Source organism: Scardinius erythrophthalmus (assembly GCF_964197995.2).
Source record: "Scardinius erythrophthalmus genome assembly, chromosome: 3".
Lineage (NCBI taxonomy): Eukaryota > Metazoa > Chordata > Actinopteri > Cypriniformes > Leuciscidae > Scardinius > Scardinius erythrophthalmus.
The window spans coordinates 38,949,293-38,970,780 of NC_138223.1; the positions used below are offsets into that span (position 1 = coordinate 38,949,293).

General features: G+C 37.2%; 1 protein-coding gene across 1 annotated transcript in view; it reads left to right on the plus strand.

Moving 5' to 3' along the window:
* sorcs3a (sortilin related VPS10 domain containing receptor 3a) overlaps positions 1-21,488 on the plus strand; it is a gene marked incomplete at its 5' end in the record, with an annotated part of 250,852 nt that overhangs the window by 115,002 nt on the left and 114,362 nt on the right. Inside the window, one exon of the mRNA XM_081360716.1 lies at positions 14,988-15,087. Coding sequence (XP_081216842.1) covers positions 14,988-15,087 — 100 coding nt within the window. The remainder of the gene's footprint in view (positions 1-14,987; positions 15,088-21,488) is intronic.

Here is a 21,488-nt window from a genome sequence, read left to right on the forward strand (position 1 = left end):
GAAATAATGAGCTGTGTTTATTGCAGATTAAAAGGTCTACAGTCACTCGATTTTTATACTCTCTTTTTTCAGAGCACTTACATTTGAATTATGTATTGTTATATAAAGACAGTTTAAACAAATTTGAAAAAAAGTTTTTTACAAAAATCCCACCTACCCTACCTTTAAAGGTCACGACCCATGGTAAAAATTGCAGTAGGTTTTACAAGTAAATACTATTTCAGTTTTTCTTTTTTTAAATTCAGTGTTACTCGCCATTTCTTTGTAATTGCCTGGGAAGTTTGCTGGCCATTGCTGAGTGTAAATAGTGTTCATTTTATTTTTTCCCGGCCTACTTTTGTTTTCTTGCTTCTAGTCTCCTCCATTGTTTTGCATTTGTATGTATTATTTTGTTCCGTGTTTCAGTGTTTTGTTTTTGGAGCTCTCTGACCTTTGTGTTGTTGGCGTGAAGAGCTTCGCTTCAACATTCATACTACATAATTTCACGGTCTCTCCGAAACACCTCGCAAATGCACATCTGCAGGAGAACTGTCGTCTTTGCAATCCGTGCATCATTGTTTTCCTCTTCTCCCCATCTCACCTCTCTCTATCTCTCTCCTGAAAGATGTCTCATTTCTTGAGGTCACCTTCAGAACCTGTAGAGAAGGGAACGTCCTCTCCGACTGCGGGCCGTCTATAAATGTAAATGCTATTAGTTCTATTATTTATCCACTCTCTATCCCCTTCCGTTCCTCCCTATCACCCTCCTTTTCCGCATTTAGCTTTTTCTCTGTGTCTGTCGGGAAACCCCTCCACGGCTTTCATCTCTTTCTTTCTCTCTCTTTCTCAGTCTATTTTTCTCGAACACAATTCTCCTTAACACCTGCAGATATCCACCATGCTCCCTTAATGTGGCAATTCTCCAAAGTCATTTTCAATTATGCTTCAATGAGCTCTGTTATTAGAGCAGAGACACTGCCGCTGACAGTCTGCCTCAGGCCTGAATTGTGTGAGCGTGTGTGTGATTGTCTCTGCTGTGTGTCTGAGAGGAAATTGAAAGGTGTATACTTGTGCCAGATTGAAAGCGTCTTTGTGTGTGAGGAGATACGTTAGTCTTTGTTGCGGTTTCACGAGGAAATTGCTTAAGGCGGCGTCCCACTAGCCAACTCGCTTTTGGATGAGGGTGTCACACCTATACCGACTGTTTTTGGGTGACAGACTAAACGACCGCCTGTGACTTTTCTCTCCGATACGCTGTCATGGATTGCCAAAATAACTGCAGGGGTACAGCGCAACCAATTGTAATAGACTGAATTGGACTCAATTCGTGGAGTAACTTCACCTTGTGTGTATTTCTTTCTTCGTGTGAGGCTTGCACATAGAAAGTATTTGTGCAGTTTCAGTGACGAAGTTACATATGTTTAATATTGACATTTCCATGAACAATTAGCTATATTAACACACTACTAAAATAATGCAATAAACAATAACAAACAATTTGTTGAAAACCCAGATAAAAGTAAAAAGCTACTATTATGTTTAGATCCATGACCGAGGCAGTTTGACTTCACGAGCGCATCTTCTAAGGAAGACTGCATTTGATTTTATTCTCGAAATATTTTGACTTTATCCTCAAAATAAATAAATAAATATATATATATATATATATATATATATATATATATAAAAAATTATAAATTATGTTGCGGTTCAGGGCTTCCAAAATTATTTATAGTACTTATTAATGTTTTGAATTAGTTTATATTTTTACATTTTTATTTTTATTTTTAAATTTAACTTTAGTTTAAGTTTAAGTAATTTTTTTATGTGCTTATCTTTATTCGCTTTATTTTTTATAGTCCTAGTTTTAAATTAAATTCTTTTGAATCTTTCAATTTAAACTAATTGTATTTCAGTTAAGGCATCTAATATTTCAATTTTATTTTATTTCAGATTTAATTTGACGAACGGTAACTCTTTTTTATAGTATTAGTTTTAGTTAACAATAAGAGCAATGATTTGGGAAGGTAATTTACAGTTAACTAATTCAGTCTTTTTACATTTTTTTTTTTCAATAAAATTACGAACATTCTTAAACATTATTGTAGGCAATAATTTTATCCCTTAAAACTTATCTTTGATCACCGAAATGGCATATTTAAACATATTTAAACAATTCTTCATGTCTTAAAATAGCTTGAATGTAACTACACCTGTGCCTCATTAAGTATACGCGGTTCTATAGATATGCAAATTATCCCCGCCTCCACTCACTCACACCAGCTCAGAGATCCACTCGTTGATGATCATGTTGAGCTGATTGGTTACAAGGTTTGTGATGTCAGAAACACCAGTGATTTCAAACTGAGTTTTTGAGTCTGTCTTTGGTTCACTGCAGTTTTAAGGAGAAAATACTCAGCAAATGGTCCATACAGATGTATGGCCCATAGAATCTGATTGGTGTGAATGACAAAGAAACAGCATTGCTCAGTAGATTGCAGGGGTAGATCGGTCACCTGTGGGAGGCCCTAACAGTTTTCTATTGTTTGTAGCCCATTTGTCTTCATGTATAAAGTTCTGTCTCACAGACAACTGTGAGACAGCAAGATTCTATCACAGACAGAACTTTGGGTTCAGATTGTTGAAGGGCGACATGCTAACATCGCTGATGAAGGACTGCTACACTACAAACCTTCAATAAATTCTTCTCCCCACAAAAACTCTGGTCAAGCTTACCTATTTTATGTATGTGAGAAATCTAATACATTGGTGAGCCACCCAAACCACTGCTCGGCGAAATACAGCAAAATCTAACAGGGGCTTTAAAGTGTTGATGGGTAAAAGTATTGGTGTGAATGTACATTCCAGCATTAAACACAATTACATCATGCACACAAGCTCTCTTCTTACTGAGATAAGCTTGCTGAGGAAATCCAGATTATGAAAATTTTATTTGCTGCCATTTCCTTGGACACCCTGATAGCAAACACATCCGTCACGTCTCCGCCGTCCTCGTCTCGGCTTAGCAGAATGGATTGTCATAGTCATCATAAAACTTTCAGTCATGCATCTGAGTGTGAAGTCAAGTCTGGTCGAGCTCTCCGATGGAACTGTAGTGATACAACAATGGGATTTAAAAATGAACAAAAGTGTGTTACTCCACTGCAAGTATTCCGTCCTGACAGTGTGACGCTAACAGTCATTACCGAAGTTTTCCAAGCAACATGCACAAATCACCAGTGAGACAATAACTGCACTGTAAAAAGTTTAACTATTATTTACTCAATTTTATTGGTGAAACATTTTTACACTCAAAAAAATTGAGTAAATTTTAAAGCTGTGAAATCAATGAAATATACTGTATGAATTGAGTAAATGCAAGTAAAAAAAATAAGTAAATCTGAGTAACTGCATCTAGTACATTAACAAATAAAATTGAGTAGAAATAATTTAACATTTAAACATTAAAAAAACAATATTTATGAGTAATATTAACTGTTTTTATTAATGAGTAATATTAACTTTTTTATTTTCTCTAAACCTTTGATAAAAATAGTACTCCAGACAACCACCATTATACATTACATTGGCCTTTATTTTCAATGAGTACAGCAATACAGCACATTTTAGACTGTTTTTTCATGTATACAATATTGCCTGCATTTAAACTGATTTAACAAGTAAAAATGAAATATTTAAACATTCAGGTAGCCTAATTCAAGTGTAATCAACCACTCTGTTATCCAATATCCACCGAATCTGCGCTGGTCCTCGTGCCGGAGACAGACTTGCGCTCTGCGGGTGAACTTTGAACTTCATACCGCCGTCCTGCGTTTCACTCACAGTCACTGTCTGAGGCACAGCCGAAAGATACTGCGAGCGACTGACATAACCTGCCAATAAACAAAAAGTGATAGTTCTGAGGACATTTTATCATCCAAATGATAATAATTATATTCATTATCATTATGAAAGTCAGTCATGTGTTTATGCAAAGCGTTTCAATCACGCAAAAAGACAAACGCGGCTCTCGTCTCGTTTAGGTGTGGAATTACGCCTCTGTAGGCTATGTTGTTTTGCATTAAATATGATTTAAAGCACAGTAATGATTTTATAGATAAAATAAAACATACACCAACCTGAATTTCACAGTGAAAATGCACCAAATCTGCGACGCTGAGAAGAGAGCTGTTGTTCTGGAGACTGGAGAGTTCAAACCGCCACGCTCACTCCAACCGTCGAGTTTTCGTCACGTCAGAGGGTGGGGGAGGGGGAGGGGCATTGTTTTAATTGAGTAAACTTACTCAATTTTAAGAGCGTGTTAAATATATTAATAATATTGATTTGAATTAAGCAATTTTTTTGTTTCTTGAAACAGATCAGTTTAATTAAACATTCTCAAATATTTTGATAGAAATTTCACATATATATTAAGTATATTATAAAGAAATAATTGGTTAGTCAAATACTAAATTATTTTATTGAAAAAAACTTAAATATATCTGTAAATTTTAGCTAAAATTAACTGTTGGATTTTTACTCAATTATTTTGGTATGTTTAACTCAAACAATCAAGTAAACGATATACAGAGATTTTATTAAGTTAATAAAGTTAACAATTTCTGTAATATTTACTAAGCCACAGAATAATTTTTTACAGTGTGGAGGTCAAGAGTGTTCAAGAGGCTTCAGTCTTTATAACACAACAAGCGTCACGCAGTTTCAGCAAAACTTCCTGTTTTGTTTCCCATATCACTGTTATCCTCCTTTAATATTGATCTGCCCTGGTGGCATCCTCAGGAAACAGCACACCTGATTTTTGAACAAACTAGGGTATACTATACTGGGATGTTCCTTGCCATTTTGCTAGGTGGTTGCTAGGTTGTTCTGGATGGTTTCTATGTAGTTTGTTACAGGTATAAATCAATATTCAGTTTATGAAATATTGGTGCCTATGGCTCAGGTCCTTCTTTTTAATATAAGTCTAAAGGCTTTTTCTTACTTATCATCCGGCAAGTTGATTTGAAAAACACACCTTGCCTGTACAAGCTGTGCAATTTTGTGGTATTGTTCATGGTGCTGAAATTAAGATTTTTATGCTTAAAAATAAATAAATAAAATAAAATAAAATAAATGCTGTTTCCACAAACATATTAAGCAGCACAACTGTTTTCAACATTGATCATAAGAAATGTTTCTTGAGCAGCAAATTCATCATATTAGAATGATTTCTGAAGGATCATGTGACACTGAAGACTGGAGTAATGATGCTGAAAATTCAGCTTTGCATCACAGTAGAAATTTTATTTTATTTTAAATATATAAAAAAGTTATTTTAAAATGTAATACATATTTAAAAATCTCGCTGAGAACTAGACAGACATTTGCCTCCAGGCAATTGTGTTTAGTTACTGAATTAATCACCATTTTTTTTTTACAAATTGGTTGAATGAATGATTCTCATAAACCACTCAGAAACACAGTCATTGTTTTGTCCCTAAATTAATCTGTGTTTTTGAACGAAGTGATTCAATAACTCACGCATAAAAACAGTTAGTAAGTTAGTTGAGGGTGATCTATTGTATCTTGTAACGGCAATTCTCACCCTTGTCCACTTGGAGGCGAGCTCTCTTGCTGACTATCAAGATAATGATCAACGAATGGCTTTTCGTGACAAAGCAGTTTACAAGCTGTTTTATTGACGTCTTTCTGCGGTTGAAACACTGATGGAATGATTACATGAGAGTGAGACATGATACAGATTTCGGTAAGTTGGACTGTCTCTTTCAACATATTTTCTGATTTTCATTCATGTTTATTTCGTTCTGTAACGTAGTAAAAAAGAAAGGAATGATCGATTACACTCGCGCTCCGCTTGGCTTGAACTGAGGTGCTGTAGTGATCTCTCACTCGCGCCACAATAAAGAGCGCCGAAACGGTATTTGTTGTTTGAATTTTGTAATAAAATGGACAGAATTTGAACGCTGAGACTGTTTCGTATCAAAAGTAACAAAGCACAAAGCTTATTTGCGATTTATTGGACAAACATTTATGATGAAACCTAAAAACGGTAACTTTAGGGATACTTCACCGATTAGCATTAAGCTTTGTATCAGTAGAAACCCGGTAGTATTTTCGAATGACCGTCCTTCCCTCCCTCATGTCCCCCTGAGATGAGCGATTTCTGTATTGTGTGTCTGGAAAAAAAACTCAGATGGAGGCTTTTTTGACCAGAGGCGAGAGACTACAGCCAGTAGTAGGAGCTCGTTCCGCATGTTTTCAACCCGCCCATAAGGGGTGCGATCTCACGATAAAACGGTGTCTTTTCAGTTTCGAGTCAACTTGTAGCCTCTTTCATCCACATGAGGACGCGTTTAACGCGATCATCAACATTAAACAGCTTGTAAATCAAAACTGCCTATGGTTACTGAATGAAATGTCGACCCAGGATGAGCTATGCTGCTCGTGAAATAATTCATTTATTATTTTCTTTCCTTCTTCCTGTCTTGTCTCTTCCCCCCAAACCACCACACAGTTAGTCTGTCAGTGCAAACGCTTGATTCATGTCAACGTCGGCAGCCTGGAGTCAGATTAACCTCCACCTCACACACAAACTTCCTCGGCATAATATATCATAACAGAATCTTAAAGCCGGCAGTGATGCGTCGTTCCTGCGTTTCGCCCGTGTTCACCTCCCTTTCCGCCTTTGTTCCCACACATCCAAACAATACTGAATGTGTATTGCCATCCTCCAGGCTCACTTTAGCCCCAGGGCTGCCAAAGCGAGAGGGATTCAGGTCTCTACAGTCTCATCTAACTAGCACAAGTTCAAGTACGATTTTTTTTTTCCCATTCACAATCCTTTTCAAGTCTCCCTGTGGAATATAAGGCCAAGCGATTGATCCAGTGGGTATCTTTCCCTTCCTTTCATTTTTTCTCTGCTCTCTACACCTTTGTGTTTTTGCCCGGTGTTATCAGAGCAAACACGGACACTATCTGCTGGACAGTGGCCAGCTGGCATCAGAAAAGTAGAGCTATGTGTGTCTGTGCATTGAGGAACAGATCAGGAACAAGTTCTATTTTTTTAGGTGGAATCACAGAGGTCTAAACTAGATCTTTGGGAGTTTGTCTTGATGAGAAGTTGAGATTGTCTTGATGAGATTTGTCTGCTCTGTGTGGGATTTTTCCAGAGAGGCTTGATGTGCAAATGAATATTGATCAAACTTGTACGTCCTACATTGTGTCTACACTGGAAATGTTGACACTTACAGATCTTTCACTATTTCACTAATTGGACTGTAGACTTGGCAACAGTGAGATACAGAGATTTCCATAGACTGCAATTCAAAAGTTCATACGATTTTTTTTTTTTACAGTCTAAAACACAACATTATGGGCCCTATTTTAACGATCTGAAACGCAAGTGTCAAGCGCAAAGCGCAAGTAACTTTGTGGGTTGGTCTTGGGCGCTGTTGCTATTTTCCCAGCGGGATAAATGACTCTTGCGCCCGGCGCAAATCTAAAAGGGGTTGGTCTGAAGTAGCTTCATTACTCATAGGTGTGGTTTGGGCGTAACGTGAAATAAACCAATCAGAGAGTCATCTCACATTCCCTTTAAGAGCAGACGCGCTTAAAGCCATTTTCCATAGCGGATTGCTATTGTAACGGCGGATTTGCCAGGTGCACGCCAGGAGCGGTTCACAGCCAAGGAGAGCAATGCTCTCGTCACGGCCATAAAAGAGAGAGAAGTTACATTGATCTATCTATCTATTGTAATAATGTATGATTTGCAAAAATGAAAACTGCTGCTTCTGTGTAGATGAGAGAAGCAAAGTGTATGCGCGTTGTGCACACGCTACATTGATTATGGCCAAGCATGCGGCCTTAAAATAGCATATGAATAACATGCGCAACGTGCCACTGACTTTAAACTATTTTTTCCTGGTTAGTGGTGCAATTGTCTGCAAAATAGCATGAAGGAACATTTGCGCCGGAACACGCCTCCTCTTTGCGCTGAACCGCCCCGGGGAGCGCAAGTGTATTTCCTAACTTACCGACGTGCGTCTGTGGAGGGAAAAGTGCGCTTTGCGCGGGTGCAAAATAGTAATAATACATGCGTCGGTGTACAAAGTCAATTGCGCTGGGTGCAAGATAGGGCCCTATATCTTGAAATATTAAAATTTTAAATGACTTTTGTTTATTGTATTTTTTAATTGTTTTCTGTAATGGTAAAGCTCCATTTTGAGTGTTACCACTTCAGTGCTATATCGTCCTTGTTAAATTGCTCAGTAAACATACTATTATAATTTTATTATTAGTAGTAGAAAATTATTGTGCTGTGTTTTTTTTTTTTTTTTTTTAAATTAGAACAGCATTTATTTCAAAATAAAATTTTCAACATTATACATGTATTTATTGTCACTTTTGACATGCATTCTTTCTGAATTAAAGTATACACTTTTCATCATTATAATCAACAAAGCGGTTTACACTACAAGTGCCCGTCGTGGGTGTCAGTTAATATATTAATAGCTTAGATATATAACAGCTTTGTTAATTATAATCAGTGTATTTTGTCACATTGCTTCCCTTTTTAGACAGTGTAACAATAAATTATTATGGTGCATTTACCTTCAAATCTAGTTTGTGTTAAAATTTATGTTAACATGTGAATATAATAATCTTAAAACGAATGGAGCAAATCACACAGCACCATCTCCAAACTATGATCATTACAAACATTAGTCATGCTTCTGTATTACTGCATATTTATACATGGCTCTGTCATACAATCGCCAACAACTTCATTTGAAATCCTTCCATAATTTTGACTTTAAGATTTTTTAAGTTAATAGTCTTTATTTTGTCAACCACAATCAGGCTTGATGACGCACTGAAGTGATACCGAAAGCCAACTAGTTTGAAAGCTCACCAGCAATTAGTTATTTATACAGTAAGAGGAGAATCATTTCTTCTCCCTTTTGCCTTTTCAGGCGCCGGAAATAAATGACGCTACATGATTTCCATATTCATTCTGGCCAATTTACACATCAGAGGTACGTCGGGCACCTCGGATTTCACACTTCTAGGGCCAAGGTTTCTGCACATGAAAGAAAAAATATCAAACAAAATCATTTTTATACATCATATGCATCAGAGTTATACTGTACCTATTAGAATGGAATTGATTGAAACAACAGTTATGTTACTTCCTCGGTTATTCTGTGTATTTAGAGTGAATTTTTGAGGTTGGATGTGGTGGCTTGTTTTTGAAGTTCTCTTCTGTGTTCATTGTTCTTTTGCCATCCCTGGAGCCTGGTGCACATGCCTCCACATTGTTCTACTTTACTGCCTCACCATCTGGCTTCTCCTCACGGACAATCCCTAACGTGATACCTGGCCACCAAACCTCTCGTTTTCACATGTCTTTGTCTACCATGCTTCCTACAGTACATTCACTGAAAGTTTGTGTCGAGTTTCATTTTCGCCGTGCAGTTCCAGATTCAGAGGACTAAGCCAATTTTCACAGAAACAAAGATGGCACATGGTCAAATGTCGGGAATCACGTCTTGGCATTGGGTGTCTCCGCATTGAACACAAACAGTTTTCTTGTGTGTGTTTTTCCTGTTGAAATGCCATATTTCCCAGATGTGCATTCCAATCTTCAACGTGAAAATAGAAGACAAGGTACAGTGATACCATATGAGACGCAAAATGTGCCTTAAAGCCATTGCCTATGTTTAACCAAAGTGTGCCCATCCCCGTAGCTTTCAGTGTGAAACGTTCACACACGTGCCACCGCAGAACAAAGTCTCTTTTTAGATCCCAAACTTAAATTCACACTGGGATTTTGATGCAGTGCTTTTTTCACGGCATTCATTTCTCTCCTTGAAGGCTGGAAAAGGTCCATGCTGTGTTTTTAGGCCGTGTTATAATGTCGCCACTGCTTCAGGCATTTGCTTTTATTGGTCTTTTATGTGTCTGACTTGTGTTTTTCTCCTAACATACTGTTTTTTGATGTTCGTTATTCTTAATGGTTTTCTAAAGTCCCCGTCGCAATCCTCCAAACTCGCTAGCAGGTGTATAAACATAATTATACCAGCCGCCTCGACAGAGCTCTTCTGGCGGGAATTGAATAATTGAATAACGTGACAAACCACATCTTTCTTAGCTGTGTGCAAGGAAAACATTATAAACATAGAAGAAAGTCATACAAATGCAGGAAACCCTCACGCCACTTTTAGCAGAGGCTCACACCTTCATAATTCAACTCCTGTCTCTTCTGACATCATAAAAATAATAAAACCGCCAACATGAACATTATTAACATTATTCTTTCAGAATGTCATGATACTATAAAAATATGAACCACCTCAATCTTCTTATGACAAGACAATATATTATGAGCTTATTTCCTGCTGTGCTACCTTAACTATAGTGATACTGTACTGTACTTTATTTTCCTTTTTTTTTTAAATGAATCCATTTAAGGAACTCATCTTTTACTAAAATATATGAAAGCAGTCTCAAGCCGAACACTTCTTACTCTGAAACAATATAGATATTTTAGCAATATATAGAAATATTTTTTTTCTGGTATATATTTTCTAGTTATATTTATGTTTTGCTGGTTTCTATATTAAATAACTATTGAGGTAATGTCTATTATTGAATAACACAGTGTATTAAATAGATATCATATTAAAGAAGACATCCAATTTATTACTGTAAATGTATTTATTTATTTATTTGCTTTGTTGTTTTGCTATTACATGCTATTGTGCTTCTTTTTTTCCGGTGGAGTGCCATGAAAATACACAGTTTTTACATCCTAAAATTGGCAGGAAAATTTCATTCATTCATTCATTCATTCATTCATTCATTCATTCATTCATTTTTTTACTCTATATTTTTTCTCTATTTATTTCTCACTTCACTTTCCTTTTACATTTATATCTAGAAGGAGTGACGGTCCTGCTGTGAATAATCGTTGTGCCTTTATTTTGCTGCCACTCCAAAATAAAACAGTAAAGGGAAGATTGCATTGTAATTTCACTAAAATCCATTACTGCCCTATTGGTGGTGGGACCCGTTCCTAGGAAGAGGAAAAAAGGAATTGAGCGATGGAAAATGTGAATCCTCATGGTGCCTCAAATTAGATTGCCTCTGTTTGGAAGCGGTGTGTGGGATGTGTTTCTGAGACTGTCACTTTGGTATGGGGTCAGTGATGGTGTTCAAAACACTATCGTCTCTGCACTATTGCTGTGAACAGCAAGCTAACGTGATGGAGAAGTATTAGAGATTCGGGGAGGATTGTGTTGGCTAACAGCTCGTTTCTTCTACTAAATTATTCAGACTTGAAGCTGGGCCTATTCTCTTGCTTTTGCTTCGGCTATATTTTACATGCAAGTCATTGGGAGAGCATGAATTATTTACTTTGTGTTGGTCCCCACAGAAATGTGAATGTTTTTTTTGTGAGCTGTCATGTGTGATATTTTTCAGCTTTAACTTGTTCACAAGTAGTTTAAACAAAAGCATGACGGTACATGACATGTTAGAGCCACATTTCACTGAGTCACATTTTCTGGGAAAGAATGAAGAAGAAATCTTCAAAAAGGATGCAGAAGCATCATAAATCAGGTATTTTTGTTAAATATTACAATTACTTATAAGATAGCGTTGTGTGAAGAACATGCTGAACTGTCAATTGTGCACTGAAAATCTTCATCTCCAGTTAGACTGAGCTGCAAATGATTCATGAGGGAATGAGTTGAACTTGAGAACCTGATCAGTCCGATTCATTCAGATTACGTGAAAAGATCCAACTCGAAATAACGATTCATTCATGAATCAGATTGCTACTTCACTTCAGTGAATTTGTGACGTTTGGTCATGAATTTCAAGCTGTTCCTCACACACAAACTCTTTGTGTGTGTTCACACTTGAGATGTTTGGTTCAATTAAAACGAACCCTGGTGTGATTGCTCTGTTAGTGCGGTTCATTTGAATAAGTGTGAACGCTGCCATCTGAGCCCTGGCGCATTAAACAAGCGGACCGAAAACACTGGAAAGATGGGTCTCGATCCGCTTCCAAACCAACTATGGTGTGGTTCGAATGATACATGAACGGAACACGGACCAAAGACATGTAAACTAACCAAAAATGGGATAATGCTCCAGTATACCTTTTTAGCGCAATTTTCCACCGGACAAAATTGCGATTGTTAACTCATGATTTCTGTTTTTTCTGTGCGCACCAATCTTGTACTTCTATCTACTCCTCAACCAGACCACCTAGAGACTTCGGGTTTTCGGCATTATGTTAAGGAAGGTCTAATCTCGGGAACGCACAAAAAAAAATCCAGGAAAATATTTACTATCTCTTAGTGTTGTGATCCCATGACGTGAGAAAATTGCGCTAAAACACTCACTGAGTTTTTATTACTTGTTTTTCTCGTCATAGTCGTGATGTTGCTCATCACAGTTCGGTACAGGCGTCAGAACCGCGTCTCACAGCAGATCTTCGTTTGTGTGTGTGACGGAGAGATTCCTGCTGCTGTTTTAACTCCTTTATACATTTTATAAGCTCTTCACGAGTTCTCAACTGGTCAAAATACCATCATATGTAGCTACGCACATACAGCGAGCGCATTTAGCCCAGAACACAGCATTGTTTTGGATGTCGGTAAGTTCCATCTAACGTAATAAAAGTCGACCAATCAGGTTGTGAACATATCCCTATGCATTTAGGTTCGGTATCTTTAGGTTCGATGTTAAAATTCCAATGTGAATGCTAAATGGACCAGGACAATTTTTTTTTTCTTTGGTCCGGACCAAACAAACCAAGTGAACCAAACTACAAGTGTGAACACACCCTTAAAAGAAAAGGTTCCAAAAGGTTTTTTTTGGTAGAGATGCTACAGAAGAACCATTTTGGGTCCCCAAAGAACCTTTCAGTAAACAGTTCTTAACCACTTTTTTTTTCTTATTAGATTTTAAGAATCTAGAGAACATTTTTCCACTATAAAGAACCTTTTGTACAATGGAACGTTTCCACGGATGCTAAAGGTTCTTCATGGAACCATCATGATCAATGGCAATAAATAACCTTTATTTTTTAAGAGTGTAGCTTTTGTGTGGAATATACAACATTTGAATGAGAGTTGTCAGATATTTTGAAAGAATCAGGCCAGGATGTTCTTCAAAAACTCACCTTGTGAGTTCCTCGGAAGAAAGAAAATCATAAGGTGTTTAGAGTGACATAAGGGTGAGTAAATTATGACAGAATCTGCTATTTTTGGATGAACTATTCTTTAAAGGCTTAAATAGCAAATATACATTTGAGATATACAAATAAGAGCGTTATATTCCCACATAGACGTTGAATAAGAGAGAGAAATCAGTGGGAGAGACGGGACACAAGCATATTTTACTCAGCTGAAATAGGCAACACTCAGGAGAAAAAGAGAGGTGGAAGCAAAAATAGAGATGGCAGGAATGGCAAGACAGAGTGGCTGAGGTAAAATGAGGGGTTGGAGGAGAGGGGAGAGCTAGTTCAGGAAAAGGAAATCAAAGTAAAACATGAAACTCTATTAAGCTTTTGACAAATAAAAAACACAGGAACCGGGTACATGCAGTGGATTTTGTAGAGTTGACAAGAACTTTGAAAAAAAAACCAAAAAAAAAAACCCTATAAGTGTGTTTTTGTTATGATGTTTCTGTATTCACAGGCATAGGTTTTAATTTTAACATCTAGAGAAAATTTTCAGTCTTAGTATATCAAGCTGTATATATACATTATATATTATGTACTTTATAGTATAGGCTATATAAAACTATTATATATATATATATATATATATATATATATATATATATATACATATATATACATACACATATATACATATATATATATTTATACATGCATACATATATACATATATATATATTAATTTATCTAAAAAAACATTTACTGTACTTAAATGCAATGTGATTTGATAAAATGATTTTAAATGTTAAAATCAACAGCTTTATTATATATTGTGGTTGTCGGGTGTTTTTTTTCCCTGTGCTCCTCATGTGACCTGTAAAGTGCTTTTCACTAGTTCAGAATGTATTTTCTCAGCAATAGCACCTGTTGTTTTGGTTGCAATGATAAACACATAGAGCATAAACACCTCTCAGCACCTCTGACGTGCCATTGCACATCAATATATTATGCGAAATAAAATACTTTCATTTGTTACATCGATTAGAAATGCTGGTATCATTCAGTAGTCTCTTATCTCTGTTAGGGACTTGTTCATACCGTCCGTGCTCACGTCTGTATTGCAAGACTGTAAATATCATTAGCCTTTCCAAACAAATCAGCGTATGCTCTGGATCAGTTGTCACTGTTATGCCCAGGGGTTGCAGGATGATGTTAGTTTTGCTATTTGTAGAACAAGGCAGAATTGCTCAGCATATGCTCAGCAGATTGTGTTTGTCTTAGCGAGCTATTCCGCTCATCGCTGAGGATCAGGGAAATATAAATAGCCAGGAAAAAGAACAAAAAATCTGTGAAAGACCCTCATGAATATAATTTGCAGAAATCTGTTCAATCATTTGAGTTCAGCTGAGGTCCACAAATTCCAATCTCGATTCACTTTGCTGGGGAATGTACTCATTTCGGCCAGGTTATGAATGGAGCATGGATATGACTGTATATTCTATCCCCCTTCACCATCCCTACCCCTAAACCTACCCATCACACAAAACTTTCTGCTATTTTAGATTTTCAAAAAAAGATCATTCTGTAGCATTTATAAGCTTGTTTCCTCATGGGGACCAAAAAAACAAAATGTCCCCACAGGGTCAACATTTACTGGTATTACTATATGTGTGGGGACATTTGGTCCCCATGACATAGGGAATACCAGGACACCACCACCACCACTCCCCCCATCACACACTAGAAACTAAATGCCTTCTGAATGCCATATTGAGAATGTTGCTTCTATTTGCAGATCAACTGATTATGGCAGCACTTATGAGAGACTGAATGATAAAGTGGGAGTCAAGACCGTTTTGAGTTACCTCTATGTCTGCCCCACCAACAAGAGAAAGGTAAGACGCCTTTTCTTCTCTTTGAGAGACTCCATGTTCCCCTACTTCAAATAAAGCTAGTTATGTTGAAATATTTCTTTATTTTCTGCCTTCCAAAAGCCTATAAAAAGATCATATACCAACCGGAACAACCTGCAGCAATTCTTGGAATAATGAGCCAAAATCAAACCTGAACAGCATTATATTATATTATATTATATTATATTATATTATATTATATTATATTATATTATATTATATTATATTATATTATATTATATTATATTATATTATATTATATTATATTAATTTATAATAGTTATTAATAAAATTATTTTATTTTATATTCAGAAATTTTTGGCATGTGCACTTATATTATTATATTCATTATATTATATTAATATTGTGCACCAATATTATGCTAAAATGTTTTCAGTTCAGTTAGATTTTTTTAAAGGGCACCAATTATTCTACTTTTTACAACATGTAAAATAAGTCTCAGGTGTCCCCAGTGTGTGTATGTTAAGTTTTAGCTCAAAATACACCACAGGTAATTTTTATAGCATGTTAAAATTGTCACTTTTTGGGCGTGAGCAAGAACACATATTTTTTGTGTGTGTCCCTTTAAATTCAAATAATCTGCTGCTCCCGGCCCCCTTTCGAGAGGAGGGCGGAGCTTCAAGAGCTCATTTTCCGGCATGCCAGCAACAAAACAGGACAATCTCATGCAATAAAATGTCAGAAACTCTCAGTTGCGGTGTTCATTACGACCCGGAGTCAGACAATAATGGCCACAGAGCCAGAGAATATATGCTGTATGGAGATAGAACAGGTATGGCTTAGTTTAATTACGGTTATAACTTATTCGTCATCTTGCTTTTATCCTCTAAGCCTGTTGTAGCGGACCCCTATCCGAATGATGGCCAAAACTTTACTAATCGGTTTTATGAAGTTTATTGGACATCACACAAAAGATGAAGCATCTGTTTTCACTCCAGAAAATCAGTACAATAAGTGTACATTAAGGTCTTATCCATAAACTCTCTCTCTCCCTTTCATTATCATCAACATACACTGCAAATTACACTGAAACACTCGTTATAACCAATAGTAAACAAATATACACATACTTTATGCCTTTTCGGGGGGTGCTTCATAAACTGGTAAACTTTATATCCGTAAAACCACTCTTATGAACTGTAATAAAGTGTGCGCTCTCCCTTTCATTACAGCCGTGACCAGTTTCTCTGCGGAGACTATAAGCTGGATCACGAACAGTTGGTACTGATCCATCCTTGAGTAACAACTTTTTAGCAAAGCCTGCTTTGTATTGACCCTCGTTCACAAAGCAGTCTGGAGTGAAATAATTTGCGCAGACATAAACGAATTTTGGTATATTTTGGGGCGCATTCCCTTCAAAATAAAACTAATCCTCTGGGTCCTCAGTGGCTCAGATGATGGGAGAAAATGAAGACTCTTATGTTCCCTCTTACATCCAACAACAGAACACTGGGATTGATTACGAGACCCTGTTATCGCTACAGCTGCTCGAGCGCGGAGAAAATGGCGGATAGTGTACAACTCGCTGAGGGCGGAAACTATGGTAATGCAGAACTGTCAGTCAGGGGCTGTGGGCAGGGCCAGAGCAGTATGATGTTTAATGGGGAAATAAAAAAGGAGTGGGTGGATTTTCTTATGCCTGAAAAGGCTGAATTTATTTGGTGAAAAATACATTAAAAACAGTGATATGTGACATTCAAGTACACCTGTTCAACTGCTTGTTAATGCAAATATCTAATCAGCCAATCACATGGCAGCAACTCAATGCATTTAGGCATGTGATAGTCAAGACCATCTGCTGAAGTTCAAACTGAGCATCAGACTGGGGGAGAAAGGTGATTTATGTGACTTTGAACGTGGCATATGTGTCGGACGGGCTGGTTTAAGTATTTCAGAAACTGCTGATCTACTGGGATTTTCACGCACAACCTGGGTGAACATGCCTTGTTGATGCCAGGGGTCAGAGGAGAATGACCAGACTGGTTTGAGCTGATTTAATTTGAGTGTATTTAGGTTTATAACGGGTCAGGTTCTAACCTTATTGATGAACATGAATTGTAGTTTGCGAGTAAAGCGGCAACTTCCTCAATCAACGTCAGATGCCCTCTTAATAATCTTCTGATGCGTGCAGTACAATTAAGTGAAAATCTCTGCGCTGCGTAAGTGATAAATCTATTGGACAGTCTATTAGGGAAAACACTTTTCTTCCTGTTTTCTTCAAAAACACGGCCCAGAACGTTAAGTGCACTGTGAGTGCAGGCCAGCAGGGAGCCAAATAACCTCTCGTTACAACCGAGTTCTGCAGAAGAGCGTCTCTGAACACGTTGAACCTTGAAGCTGGCGGGCAACAGCAGCAAAAAACACACCAGTGCCACTATCGTCAGATCACCAATTTTGGACAATAGAAGATAGGAAAAATGTTGCCTGGTCTGAAGAGTCTTGATTTCTGCTGTGACATTCAGATGGTCGGGTCAGAATTTGGCGTAAACAACATGAAAGCATGGATCCATCCTGCCTTGTACCATGTGTAATGGTGTGAGGATATTTTCTTGGCACACTTTGGGCCCCTTAGTACCAATTGAACATTGTTTAAACGCCAGTGTCTACCTGAGTGTTGATGCTGCCCATGTCCATGTCCATGTCCATGTAAGTAGAAGAAAGAGAAGAAGAAGAAAGGTTTATTGAACCCCAAATTAGAATGAGGACTGACTGATCATGTGACTCTGAAGACTGTAATTATATATATATATATATATATATATATTAGGGCTGTCAAAGTTAGCGCGTTAATAACGCGTTAACGCAAAATCATATTAACGGCACTATTTTTTTTAACGTGCGATTAACGCAGCGCGTATTTTCTGTTTTACCCGTGGCCCAAAACCTAGTTGGAGAAATGGAGATACACAGTGTTGCCAACTTTGCGACATTGCAGACCCCTTTAGCGATTTTTCCCTTCAACAAAGCGCCCAAACCTTATTTAGTTTCTGAGAATCTACCGGTACCGCCGGTAGTGCTCTCTCAGCATGCGCGCGCGCGCACCTCTCTCTCTCTCTCTCTCTCGCTCGCTCGCTCTCTCTCTCTCTCTCTCTCTGCGTCTCGCGCGGAGGAGCAGCGCTTTAACTCAGTTAAGCACAGATATTATGTTGCTTCTCTATTTTTACAAGTATAGCCGAAATCAGAGCACAGATATTGTGTTTATCTTATGTGAATTTGATTTCATCAGACGACGGCTCATTATCAGAATTTTTGTGCAGATTAACTTAACATCTTGGAAGGGAGAGCTGGTTATGTCTTAATGGGTCGCGTTTCAGTCACCATTTCAAATTCATTCCGTTGTTTGACAACAGAAACAGTAAAATATACCAATGAAAACAGTTTTATTGAGAATTTAGCTTCATCAAAATGGGCACAGAGAGAGACAAACTACAATGTAATAGGCTAATAAATAATAAATGTACATTTAGCATTTTCAGAAGAGCTGCCCTGTCATGCAAAAATCTAAACATGTTTGTGTTAGTAAATTGCTCAGTGCAAAGAAAGAGAAGTAATGGTAACCTGCCATTTTTTTGTTCTTTCTACGTGTCTAATAGACATGAACAAGTTCTTTGAAAAACATCTGTGACCTTTGAAACATCTCATCCTTATGCTCTATATTGACTATGGTTTCAATAATAAACATACATTTGCATAAAGCATCTATATTTATCCATGCCCACGTTGATTAGAGTATTACAAACTTGAAAAGCATTAATTTAAGGTACATTTAGAACAATTAAAAAAATGTGCGATTAAATGCGATTAATCGCGAGTTAACTCATGACAATATGCGATTAATCGCGATAAAAAAAAAAATTAATCGATTGACAGCCCTAATATATATATATATATATATATATATATATATATATATATATATATATATATATAAAACAGCCATTACCCCAGTCTTCAGAGTCACATGATCAGTCAGTCCTCATTCTGATTTGGGGCTCAATAAACCTTTCTTCTTCTTCTTCTTCTTCTTCTTCTCTTTCTTCTTCTTAGTTGAAAATGGTATGATATTTTGAATTTTTGAATTTTCTAATGAAAGAAAATGTAAAGACAACCCATAAACATCCCAAAATAAACCACAGCATCATACTAGTCCTTCAAGCACATCTTAAACTTTCGTCCCTATCTGCCCTCAGACTGTTTATTGCTCCCATTAGAACAATTTCCCATCAGAACAGATGGATGGTCTCCTTGGAAAAGCTCTAGATTTGAGTTTATTTCTACTTTTGTGAACTGTATCTGCTCAGTGGACACGCACAGTGCACAATATTCATCATCTGAAGGTATTGTTGTTGTTTAGTGCACAAACTGGATTAATGCGTCTGCTTATTTCCCTGACTATGTGGGCAAACACAGTCCCAATCTAGAGAAAGGGATTGACTCTGGCAGATCCCATGGCTCTTTTCAAATAGGGCTAAGTTTAGGCCTATAACCTTTAACAGAACACTTTTCCATTTGAGAGATGGGCATGACATTTCTGCAGCTCTGCCTTAGCTCTTAAATGGGAACTTGCCAAGAATCCAAAGTGCTTTGTGTGCGGCTCTTTTAGCACCCGATGGAGATGAGATTACATGCTGATGCGAAGATCGCCGACAAATGAGCCCGTTTATATTTCCACAACTCTATTTGTTATAAAACACAGTTGATCGGCCATGACATGATTATTTTGAGACTCTGTGTCCTTTTCCTGCTGTTTACACTGCCTTACCGGCGCTGACCCCAATCTTGTTCAGCGGCGAGAGGCTTAGTGTGGGCCATTAACTGTGCGCTGCATGTAGATTAGTTTGCAGGACGGTAGCCGTCTGGGTGTCGGCAGATAACAGAGAGCCCTCAACACTATTGATTGTACTTTGCAACTCTCCTCACTCCTTTGTTCAGCTCAGAAACATTTGTTCACAGTTGTCATGTTCTAGTGACTTGAAAGCTTAATTATCTGCTAATGCTCCATCAGTATCTGCTTGACCTCAGATTTGCAGTTTCCCGCTGTACAGCCCAGTTGTGACTCACAGACCCCGTCTACACCTGGTATTTAAATGGACAGTGCTAAATAGAGGTGTAAATTGGATCCGTTTTGTGATGTAATGTCATTCTGATGCACCCAGACTACATAATATCAGTGATGCCGATGTAGATGCAAGTCAATCTTTTAGTATGAACATAAACTGTGAATGATTAATGGAAAAGTCAGAAGACTGCAGCTCTACAGTACATTATCTAACTGTGATCCATATGTGCATATAATCTATAGAATACTCTCGCATAAAAAAAAAAAAAAAAGTTGCACATTTTTGCACATTTTCCTTACAGCATATCCAATATCCATATATTACATCAGTTAAGGGTGAAGATCTCCACCCATTAATTTAATCTCCAGGGTAAAATGGGAATTGCTAGCACAAGCATGTTATGCTTAGCTCTATGAGAACACTGTCAAGTAAAATAGTCCACTATATGCATTCTTGAAATAAAGGCATATGGTTCCATGAAGAACATTTAACATCCATGGAACCTTTACAATGCACAAAATGTTCTTTATAGCAGTGGTTTCTCCACATTTTTGTCTCCAAGGTCCCTGATTGTCCATAACACTATTCATCTTTTCCAGTTGTTAATAATTTAGAAGGATGTGGATTTTTTTTTTTTTTATTGTACTAAATGATACAAGAAATATGGTATTTTAAGAGTTTATTCATTTACATGAGATTTTCAGGTCTAGAAATCACTTTTAATATTCCCTTATAAATCCATGTTTTCCAAGACTGTGGGAATCTTGTTGAGGGGGTTAATAAAATGAGAAATTTATTGATTCTTAATTTTGTCATGCTTGTTTTGTCTTATTTTTAACCCCTTTAACCTCTTGAGGCCCCTGTAAATTCAGTGAGGCCCCCTAGTGGACCCTTAATTCAGGACCACTAATTTATACTTAAAAAAAATTCTTCAGATCATAGGTGCAAAATTGCAGAGCACACACGAAAAACCACAAGATATCCTCCGTAATTTTAACCAATCAAGAAATCGATTGAGATTCAGGAACCTCTCTGATTGGTGGAGCTCACATTGGGTCCCGGCGGGTCGTAATACAAACAATTCTATCGTTATATTTAGCATTACAACATAACAACATGTTATGGACAGAAACATAAATCAGTGCCTATGCTTCAGATGATGTGACTGGAACTTGTTCTTCCTGAGCACTAAGTTAACTAGACATAATCTTTTCCCTTCGAATGCTGCTACTCAATGCAATATTACGAAAAATGATTAGACCCTAAAATCTCTGAATTGCATCTGACAAGCCCAAAGACACC